This window comes from Trichechus manatus, unplaced genomic scaffold, assembly GCF_000243295.1.
Source record: "Trichechus manatus latirostris isolate Lorelei unplaced genomic scaffold, TriManLat1.0 scaffold00027, whole genome shotgun sequence".
NCBI classification, from domain to species: Eukaryota; Metazoa; Chordata; class Mammalia; order Sirenia; family Trichechidae; genus Trichechus; species Trichechus manatus.
In genome coordinates this window covers 5,699,294-5,710,856 of record NW_004443963.1, presented here as the reverse complement: position 1 = coordinate 5,710,856, position 11,563 = coordinate 5,699,294, and the positions used below count along the sequence as shown (strand labels likewise).

Below are 11,563 nucleotides of genomic sequence, written 5' to 3'. Positions count from 1 at the left end.
AAGAAAATGTTCTGCATCCTACTTTGGTGAGTGGCATCTGGGGTCTTAAAAGCTTGCAAGCGGCCATCTAAGATGCATCATTTGGTCCCAATCACCTGCAGTAAAGGAGAATGAAGAACACCAAAAACACAAGGAAAGTATTAGCCCAAGAGACAGAAAGGGCCACATAAACCAGAGACTTCATTAGCCTGAGACCAGAAGAACTCGATGGTACCCAGCTACCACCAATGACCGCACTGACAGGGAACACAACAGAGAGTCCTGGATGGAGCAGGAGAAAGTTGGGGTGAAGAACTCAAATTCTAGTAAAAAAACCAGACTTAACAGTCTAACTGAGACTGGAGGAACCCCCAAAAGCATGGCCCCTGGATTCTCTATCAGCCCAGAACTAAAGCAATTTCTGAGGCCAACTCTTCAGACAAAGATTGGACTGGACTGTGGGACATAAAATGATACTCATGAAGAGTGTGCTTCTTAGCTCAAATAGATACATGAGACTAAACAGGCAGCTTGTGTGTGGAGGTGAGATGAGAAGGCGGAGAGTGTTAGGCTGGTTGAACGGACACAGGGAATCAGGGGTGGAAAGGAGGAGGGTGCTGTCACAGTGTGGGGAGAGAAAATAGGGTCACATAACAATGTGTGTATAAATTTTCGTATAAGAGACTAACTTGAAGTGTAAACTTTCACTTAAACTACAACAATAAATGAAAAAAAAAAAAAGAATTGCTCATTTACTCTTTGAATGTTTCCTAAGCACCTCTGAGGAGGCAGTGGTAGTTCAGGGGTAGAATTCTCGCCTTCCATGCTGTAGACTCCGGTTCAATTCCCGCCCGGCGCAACTCATGTTCAGCCACCACCCGTCTGTCAGTGGAGGCTTGTGTGTTGCCATGATGCTGACCAGGTTTCAGCAGAGCTTCCGGACTATGATGGACGAGGAAGAAAGGTCTGGTGATCTACTTCCAAAAAATCAGCCGATGAAAACCCTATAGATTACAATAGTCCAACCATGAGGTCGCTATGAGTTAGGAGCTGACTCAACCGTAGCTAACAACAATGCAGCACCTCTGGGCCAGGCTCAAAGGCTAGAAAGCTGAACCTGACAGAATCTGTGCCTTGGTGAATCAAAAGGTGAAGAAGTCCAAGTAAAGAAACAATGACAAGACATTTCAGAAAGGACTAAAGAAGAGGAACAACCAAGCTCCTGAGAGCTCAGTGGTCTTGAAAAAAACTAAAGTCTACACTGGTGACACTTTCCCCAAGGAACTTCTATTTCTATTTTTTACTTCAATGTCCCGGTTCAAATCCTAAGTTAAGTAACTTATTTCTCCAACTTTCTCATTTTGACTCTTACAAATGTCTTTTAATCAAAGAGATGCTAACTGCAAGTCCTGTTGTTATTAGGTGCCATCAAGTCGACTTTGAATTAGCAACCCCGTGCAACAGAGTAGAACTGCCCCATAGGGTCTCCCAGGCTGTAATCTTTACAGAAGCAGATTGCCAGGTCTTTTCTCTGTGGAGCCGCTGGTGGGTTCAAACCACCAACCTTTCAGTTAGCAGCCGAGCGCTTAACTGTTGTACCAGCAGGGCTCCTTCCTCCAAGTCCTAACGCTCTGAAAATAGGTGCAAATTTCACAGGCAAAGAGGAGAAGCCCTTAGCAGCCTGTACCCTGGGGAAGTCTTTACAAAGCAGGTAATCAGGCCAATTGGGTTCTTCCGGCCCTCAGTTGGAGCGTGGGTTTTGCAAGAGGCCTTTTTCTCATAGCTTTAATAAGGTTCTGGAGTGTGCCATGGTTTACTAAAGGACTTTTACAGTTTAGAGATGGCCTCAGATGGTATCAATGGTAAGATACACTGCTACTTGATGTACCATTATGGAGGATAAAGGCTGCCAATTAGACAAAGGCACAGAGCTAAGATGTCATCAATTACAAGACAGGCAAATTTCATACATATTAAAATGTGAAAAAAACATGTGTCCCAGAATTGATAAAATACAATAATTCATGGAGTTAGGATATCACACTAGGAACCAGATCTCCCAAGTCATCAATCCATTTATTCTACATATTTTTACTGAGTGCCTACTATATAAGCCTACTAACAATTAATAAGATGACATCGGACTAAGCAACATTTCATCCTGTTATACATAAGGTCACCATGAGGAGGCGCCAACTCAACGGCACCCAACAACTATAAACCAGACGATGTTTATGATTGTTTTTACTCATGAATGCCACAGACTGCACCCTGAACACTTTGGTTAAGAACTTCCCAAAACAAGCTCAGTTAAAATTTTTCTCAAACCTCTTTTGCTGATTTGTACAACACTATTCTAGTTTGGGTGTTGTTGTTGTTGGGTGCTGTCAGGTCAAATTCAACTTTACCGGAGCAGATTGCCACGTCTTTCTCCCGCAGAGCCACCAAGTGGGTTCAAACCACAACCTTTCGGTTAGCAGCCAAGCACTTTAACCACTGCACCACCAGGGACGTAAGGGAATGGGCACTTTACCAAAGGGCACTACTGACTGCCCATTCATTTTCAACCATGCTTCGTCACTTCCACCCTTGCTCCCGTGCCCGCCCCCAGCCTCTTCCCACCTCACCTCCTTCATCTGCCATATATTTTACCTCTGCATTTGCTTAAAGTCTGTCTACCTCACTAGAATGTAAGTTCCATGAGGACAGAAATATTTGTGTTGTATCCCCAGCACCTAGAACAGTATCTGGCCCAAAGTAGAGAGTTGATTATATTTGTAGGTAGGTAGGTAGGTAGGAAGGGGGGAGGAGGGAAGGAGGGAGGGAGGGAGGGAGGGGAGGAGGGAGGAGGGAGGGAGGGAGGAAGGAAGGAAGGAAGGAAGGGCAACACTGTTTGTAGGTTTTGATCAATCACATTTGATCTAAGATACACCAAATTACAAATTCTAGAAACTTTTCATTTGCAGGTCAGATTGTTCAATAATCTCAAAGGAAGAACTGCCTCCTCCTTGATTTGTTATAAAGATGGGGTCCCAAAAAATCCAAGAGATGAAAAACTAAAAAGAGAAAACGAATAAGCAAAACAACTTTTGGATTTTCTCAGCCTCTGAATGTAGGAAGTCTGCTGGCAATGACTTTCATGAAAGACTTTTTCACTTAACTGCCAGAGAAAGAAGAGGTTTGTCCCTTTGGTAAATTTAAGAAGAAAAGGGGTGGTGCCTGCACTTGGCAGCATTTCTTTCCTGTTTTTAAATGGCACTGCTGATAAAGTTAGTCATAAACAAAATGATTTTTCAACCAGATAAATACAAATAGCAGTCACCTCTACTGGAGAATGGATTCCTTTGCCCCTTGCCCCTCACCCTACAGAAACCCCTAGCCACTTTTTTGGGGAGAAATCACCCCTTTTATTTCAAAAGGCAATAAAATGAGGACTCCTGAAGAGTGACTATGTCTGGAGAAGGAAATTGCTCAAGTGTGTGACTGTTTTATCTGAACATCGCTATGAAGATGGCCCCATTAACGCTCCAATATTTAAACCACAAGGTAGATCTCATACTAAAAATGTCTCATCTGTCAGTTATTCAATGCCTTGTACTATTTTCAGGGCTTCTAATGGTCTCATATTTGAGACCCTCCCAACACCTTTCCAAAGAAGGTTTTGGATAGATAACATAAGAACAGCCCCTATGAACTGGCACAACTCCTAACTCATTTCATACATAAGCAAAAAGATACTTTCATTTTAAATGTTTTGTGCAGGAAAAAGGCAAAAACTGGACAGACATCCTGAAAAGGGGTACAGGTAGAGATATATGTATGCAGATATACAAACTTAAAAAGAAGCCCTTAAAAAGATGCTCAGCGTCATTAGCCATCAGAGAGATGCAAATCAAAACCACAATGAGACAAAAAGACAAATAACCCAATCCTAAAATGGGCAAAGAACTTGAATAGACATTTCAGCAAAGAGGGCATTCAAATGGCCAATAAAAACACATGAAAAGATGGTCAGCCTCATTAGCCATCAGGAGGTGCAAATCGAAACCACAATGAGATACCATTTCACTCCCACTAGGATGGCTAAGATAAAAAAAAAAACAGAAAATAACAAATGTTGGTGAGGATGTCAGGAAATTGGAACCTTTATCCATTGTGCAGTGGTTAAGAGCTCAGGCTGCTAACCAAAAGGTTGGCAGTTTGAATCCACCACCTACTCCTTGGAAACCCTATGGGGTAGTTCTACTCTGTCCTACTGGGTCCCTATGAGTTGGAACCGACTCAATGGCAATGGGCTTTTTTTAATCCATTGCTGGTGGGAATGCAAAATGTACAGACATTGTGGAAAACAGTGCAGCAGTTCCTCAAAAAAACAAAAACAGAACTACCATATGACCCAGCAATTCCACTTCTAGGTATGTACCCAAAAGACCTGAAAGCAGAGACTCAAAAAGAGACTTGTACACCAATGTTTACTGCAGCACTATTCACAATAGCCAAAAGGTGGAAACAACCTAAACGCCCATCAACAGACGGATAGATAAACAAAATGTGGTACATACATACAACGGAATACTACTCAGCCAGTAGAAGAAACAAAGTCTTGATCCATGCTATGGTATGGATGGAGCTTGAAGACATTATGCTGAGCAAAATAAGCCAATCACAAAAGGACAAATATTGTATGACTCTACTTATCTAAAAAGACAAGAAAAGGTAAATGTATAGAGACCAAAGTTTATTAGTGGTTACCAGGGTCGGGTGGGAAGGGGAAGAGGGGGGTTAACAGTGATGGAAAAACTTCATTAAGGGTAGGGTTGCACAGCCAATTATTGTAATTGCTATCAATAAGTTGTACACCTGTAAAAAGTTGAATTGGCCAAAGTTGTGTGATATATTTACAACAACAACAACAACAAAAAAGAGTAGTTGCTGAGGCTGCTTATGTACAACCAGAAACCTCATGGGATTTGGTTCCTTAGTTTAGAGGTTTAGGGTTATGATTTCATGGGACATTCCAGTTAATTGGCCTGATAACGTGTTTACTGCTTCTGTTCTACCTTTTAGTTCACTGCAATAGTGCCTGGGGTCTTAAAAGCTTGCAAGTAGCCACCCAAGGCACAACAATTGGTCTCTATTCACCTGGAGCAACAGCAGCAGGAGAGTCAGGAATAGGAGGACGATATGGAATGTGCAGCTAACTGCCTCCAAGAACAACTAACTGCCTCCTTTGCCATGAGACCAGAAGAACTGGATGGTGCCGGCTACAATTAATGAACATTTTGATCAAAGATTCCACAGAAGAATCCTGATCAAAAGGGGGAACATGCAGAAAAGAATTTCAAATTCTCATGGACTTTTAGACTTTCTGGAGTCATGGAGGGTGGCTGAACCCCTAAAACTATTGCCTTGAGATAAACTTTAAACCTTAAATCAAAAATATCCCCTGAAGTCATCTCAAAATCAAACAATAGTTTAGCTTAACTGGCAAAAAAGGCCTGCCTTGAGCATTATGCTCTTTTGAGAACTATCTATATGGGATGAAATTAACAACAGCAATTCAAAAGATTAGATGGGAAACTTAGGGGGCAGTGAGTTTGTGTTAATGGAGGAGAACAATTCGAAAAAGGAGGGTGAGAATGGTTGTACAACTCAAAGAATGTAATCAACGTCACTAAACTGTACATGTGGAAACTGTTGAATTGGTGTATGTTCTGCTGTGTATATTCTCAACAATAACAACAAAATACATAAAATTTAGAGAAGAAAAGTATAATACAAAACGCATTGTATATTTAACCTAATCAAATAAAACTACAAAGCAGTAACCCAAGGGGTCTTTAAATAAAGGGTATAATGTTTCAATATATTCAACCAATGCAAAGAAATTCCAGGTGACAGTGGAAGTAAACATAATGCAAAAGAAAAAAAAGCTGGAACAAGAGAGAGAGGAGAAAAAAAAAAGGCTTTCTCTTCTGCAGGCTTCTATTCTGTGAACGGTAGCTTCAGACAAAAACCAAAATCCTCCAGAGTAACACAAAAAGAGGGTTCAGAGGCACCGTCTTCACACACTAGGCACAAAACACAGCCTGGGGGCCTCTCAGCTCTGCCTTTAATGACACAGCTCTATCAAAGCCCAGCCATCTAGGGCAGGTATGCAAGCCATTTTAATGTAAGCCGCCTTTCACTCTTTCACGGAATGTACTCACTGCCACTCCTTAGAAGAAGCGATGATGTGACTTGTCTCACATACTTTGGACATATTATTATCAGGAGAGACCAGTCCCTGAAGAGGGACATCATGCTTGGTAAAGAAGAGGATCAGCAAAAAAGAGGAAGACCCTCAACAAGATGGACTGACAGAGTGGCTGCAACAATGGGCTCAAGTATAACAACGATCATGAGGACGGTGCAGGACCAGGCAATGTTTCCTTCTGTTGTACACAGGGTTGCTATGAGTCTGAACTGACTCAATGGCACCTAACAACAACAACTCACTGACGGACTCAAACGTGTGCAGAAACCACAGACACGTGGTTCCATTCTGACTTCAGGAGTACAAGCTTACCCAGCACCCTGGGCACCGAGTCAGCTGCCTCATACCTCAGGGGCAGCAAATCTAGGCCATGATAAAACTGCCTGGTGCAGGATGAGCTTCATTTGGGTCCGTGTCTCAAGGGATCTGAGTCCAGGCAGAAAGGGAAGTGCTCCTAACAAGCAGAGCCATAGTCAATGACCAGGCATTCTTGGCAAGGCGTGAAGCAGCCTTCCTGAAAACCAAAGACGCTGGTCTTCTAGAGTTTAGCCACCGCATGCGTTCACCCAGCAAATATTTTACTGAGTACCTACTATTTGTTGGGCACTCCCTGGGTGGCATAAATAGTTAAGCACTCGACTACTAACCAAAAGACTAGCAGTTTGAACCCACCCAGTGGCACCTCGGAAGAAAGGCCTGGTGATATATTTCCAAAAGATCGCCCAATGAAAACTCTATGAAGTGCAGTTCTACTCTGACACATATGGGATCGCCATGAGTTGGAATCTACTCCACCACAACTGGTTTGATTTTGGTCTTGGTGTGAGGCATCGGGGTTAAAATGGGATCTAAAATCTGGTCCCTGCCCTAAAAAAAAAATTGTAACAAAGAATATTAACTCATAGTGTCAAAGGCACACTTACTGACAAGGCCCACTTATGCTAAACCCTCGCAGCCACTGATGATCAATTACTCAAGCTTATGAATTAGCAAAGTACAAAAGACAATGGACACCAGATTAGATTTAAAGGGAGAAACAGCCAGCCCCTGCTAGCTGTCCCCTTTTACTTTCTCTGCCTCCTCACACCATCCAGATAATTCCTATGCAATACTGGGACCAGGAATCCATTTCTTTGCAGTACTATTTTTATATTTCAGATATAGATAACTGGAACTCTTGTCTGAGGGCTCCAAACTTTTAGCAACATACTCTGTGCCAGGCTGCGGTCCCTTCTGCTTCTCCCAGGATGATCTGGAACAACTGAAACTACAGAGCCAGGTGAAAGGATCAGCTACTGTGAGATCCTTCAGAGAAGCAAAGATTGTGGGACTTCTAAAGAAATTCGAAGCGGCTGAAAAGGATTTAGCATCAACCTTTATCAATGGTGTACTTTAATGAAATGGGAAAAAAAAAGTTTCATATGGACTTCAAAGCGTAATTTCTATGTCCCATGTAAGCATAGACTGCCAACATGGCATTGTCATGGAACAATATGTAATGCAAGATAAGGAAGACTTTTCAGTGGAACTAAGGAGCCCTGGTGGCACAGCGGTTAAGCACTCAGCTGCTAAGCCAAAGGTCGGCAGTTTGAACCCACCAGCCGTTCCTCAGGAGAAAGATGTGGCAGTCTGCTTTCGTAAAGACTGCGGCCTTGGAAACCCTATGGGGCCATTCTACTCTGTCCTATAGGGTCGCTATGAGTGGACTCGATGGCAACGGGTTGGTTCAGTGGAACTATCTGCAGTTACACTTTCAAAAGAAAGTACTGAAAGTAACGTTTGCTATGGATTGGAAAAAAATATCGGAAGAGCTTACTCAGAGATGCAAATAACAAACAAATGCCGTCTCTTCGGAGGAAAGAGGGCTTGTAAATGCAGAGGATCAGAAAGGCAAGCAAAGGCAGAGGATGGGTCAAGGACAGAGAAGTCTTATCAGTCGACCTTAGAAAATGCTTTTGTGCTCATCCCTGGTTCCAAAAGGCTAGACTGAAATGAGCAAGTGCTATTTCAAGTCTGTATAATATTCTAATTAGAGCAGGAAATTTTACCAACGTGCCAATTACAAGTTGGAAGTTTCTTCCTAGTATCTTTGGCTAGAAAGCTATTTCCTAATTCTCTCACAGGATAACAAGCACAAACCAAAACCAGACCAAACTTGGTTGCCATCTGACTCATAGTGACCCTACAGGACAGAGGAGAACTGCCCCTAAGCAGCTGGTAGATTCGAACTGCTGACCTTTAGGGTAGCAGCCGAGCTCTTAACCACTGTGCCACCAGGGCTCCTAACAAGGGCAACCTCCAAGAAAACCTTCTCTCTCTGCACAACTAACAGATACAGAGAAGCTGAAGTGCAGTTCTGGTGGAGGCTGATTCTCATCCATGTTCCAGGCATTTCTGCAAAGAAATTACCCTGCACGGGCAGTCCGAGCAAAACTTTAAGAGGTTATTTAAGCTGTTTGGGCCCCAATGTATCTGCACACCTCCTAGCCCTCCAGAGCTCCAAGTGGAGTCTGGCCTGTTCTCTGGTGGCCTCAGGAGCTTGGCAGCCGGAGATGGCCCTGTCTGGTCCTGCCCGCTGCAACCACCACCTGGCTGCCAGAATGTAAGCGAGGTCCAGTTTTAAATTCCCTTAGAAGTTTCACAACCACCAGTTTGGGTGAGGAGACAAACACCCCTGCAGTTTGCTGACATTAAACTAAAAATACCCAGCTGCAAACAAAAGCCATCTTTTACAGGGCTGGCTCGGATGTCCTGAGGTTATATGTGGTAGTGTCGAACCAGATCCCTGGCAGCGTGGCCGCCTTAACAACTGCTCCAGACCTTACAGGCCAGAGGGGCCATTCCGGTCCCCGCACTGTCAAGGAATCTCACAGACTTGCATGTTTGATGGAAAGAACAGGTTTATTCCTCTGCCCTCGACCCAAGTGCAGGCTTGATGAATTTTGGGCTGCATCTGCTTAAAGTGTTAGATACACACTGAAAGGAGAAGGGGAGAGGAAAAAAGAAAAACACCAAGCCCCATTTCCTTGGAAGGAAATGCGTTTCCAGCTCTCTCCTCCTTGCAATTAGGAAAGCAAATTATTGCTGTGACTACACTGAGAAAGGCAACTCAGAGGCGTAAAAACGGGATTTCAGGGCCAACGTGGCCCAGTGGGGGGGGGGGCTGCTGTGGGAAGGGGGGAAGGGGACAGAGGCTTGGCTGGGAGACCTGCCTTATCCCAAAAGCTTCCTGCGAATGTTCTACCTGTTGGGATTCCAAGCCTTGCTGCGAACTCCCCGCGCCGCGCGCACTGTCTCCCCTCCTGCCCGAGGTCCCAAACTTAACTTCGCGCCCCTCGGAACGGGCGAGCCTCGTCCCTCCCCCAATCCACATTTCAGATTTGGAACTTGCCTAAGCCTTGGAGGGACCAAGCCAGAGGGCTCGTTCCCAGGCGGCCCGGGGGGACATCGGCTGCTCAGAAACCCAAGAATATGGGATGCAACCTGACAGGCCAGGACCTGGCCAAAGTTTCCTCCAAAACTGCGGTGGCCAAGGAGTGACCCGGGAGCTCCGAGTCCCCCAGCGCAGGGTCCCCGGGGAGGCGTGGGTGTGGTGGAGCAGGCCCCGATGGCACCAGCCCCAAGGTCACTAACGGGGCCGGACCCCTGAAGACAAACAGCCTGAGGCTGGCCCCTTCCCCACCCTGGTGGAGGGGCAGCGCGTGGCACCCAACCTCTCCCCACACCTGCTCAGCGCTGCGCCGTGCCTCAGACACGTGGAAGCCGAGCCCGAGGGTCCCCGAACCGCTGCAGGGACTCGAAACCTCCCCGGGGCGTGCACCATTCGTCCCCGGCTCCAGCCAGGAAGAGGCAGCGCGCCCGGGCACAGAGCAGCCGGCTCCGGGCGCCTGTTTCATCTTCAGACCGCTGAAAGAGCAGGGAGGGAGTTTCGGTTTCTTCAAAACCAATCACCCAACCCTGGCAGCTTCCTACAATCTCTACCTTTCCCTGCTACTTCGCAGACAGACAGACAAGAGAGACACAAAGAAAAAAAAAAAAAAAAACTACCGCCCCTCCTGGTCCCATCCTCCAGCCCCGAGCCGGGAGGAAAAGGAAGAGGGAGCACATCTTCCCTCCTCCTCCACATGCCGACGCGGTGACCCAGGCAGACTCCGGCAGCAGGGAGCCCCGAGGTGGCCGAGGGGGAAGAGGTAAGGCTGGAAGAGGCAGAAACCCGGCGGAGCGAGAGAAAGAGACAGAAGAAAACATCCAACAAAACCACGGTAACGCGCCCCCTACCTGGGTGCAACATACTTTGGAAATAGAAGATGACCAGGATAAAGGATCCCAAGCAAGTGGCCAGCACCATCCGGCAAATTCTGTTCATCCTCATCACTTCCAACAGCGCCGGCTTCATGGCTTTGTCCTGGCTGCCGGGGCCGGGGTGTCCGGGAAGCGCTCCCGGAGCGCAGCAGCGGGGACTCTGCCGCGCGGACCCGAGCCCGGGAGGCGCAGCGTAGGATTGGGCAGGGCTCCGGGGTAGGGTCGAGCTGGCTTCGCGGCCGCTCACGGAGACCCCAGCCGCGGGCGGGGGTGTGCAAGACGCCGGAGTTGCTCTGGAAGTGCAGAGATGCGTGGACCCGCCGGCTGCGCGCTCCTGCTCCTCCTCTGCCTCCTCCCGCCGGCAGCCGCCGCGCTACCTCCTCGCGATCGGAAAGGCTGGGGTGCGAGTTGTGATGGTGCTGCCGCCGCCGCCTCTGCGCTGGCTGCTGTGGCTGTCGGACGGGCCCCCTCCCTCCTCTCCAAAGGCTACTTCATAGCGCTCCAATGATCTATATATTCCGGGCTGGGTTTTACCAAATGCAACTCGCAGCCCCCGGCGAGAGGAGGGCGCCTGCGGAGAGCAGGGAGGAGGGAGGGACCCGCGCGCCGGGGCGGAGCTTCGCGCTCCCCCCGCCCCTACCCGGGATATGGTCGCGTCCAGCTGTTTCCCGCGGAGTGCGGAGTGCGCGCCGCGCTCCCGCAGGGTCCCAAAAGCCCTCAGTCCCCGGCCAGGTTCGGCCGCCGTCTGGAGGTTGTGTCAGCGTTTCCGTGACAAAACCCGGAGGAAAAAAATACGAATAAAATCGCCTCCGTGCTGCCACCCACCCCTGCCAGCGTCTGGAGAGGGAAGTGGCGGGCAGCGGTTTGGGTATCTTGGGTGGCAAACGAGTCGGGTGGCACGCGTTTATTTAAAATCCCTGGGCAGGGGAGCGAGGAAGTTGCCCCAAGCCCCCTGGGAGCGAGGTGCCCTTTTCCCGACGCTTGGAACAGGGAGGTTTCATTTTCTTTCAAACGACAGCCCAGCTT

General features: G+C 47.2%; 1 protein-coding gene across 2 annotated transcripts in view; it reads right to left on the bottom strand.

Moving 5' to 3' along the window:
* Window positions 1-11,277, bottom strand: part of CHST11 (carbohydrate sulfotransferase 11) — a 337,639-nt gene extending 326,362 nt beyond the window's left edge. Inside the window, exon 1 of one of the 2 annotated variants that reach the window (XM_004373779.2) lies at window positions 10,529-11,277. In XM_004373779.2, the coding sequence (XP_004373836.1) occupies window positions 10,529-10,631 (103 nt within the window). In that variant the 5' untranslated portion in view covers window positions 10,632-11,277. Of the gene's footprint in view, window positions 1-10,513 lie in introns of both variants that reach the window. The other variant, XM_004373778.2, reaches the window with a different exon arrangement.
* Window positions 11,278-11,563: the final 286 nt, after the last annotated feature.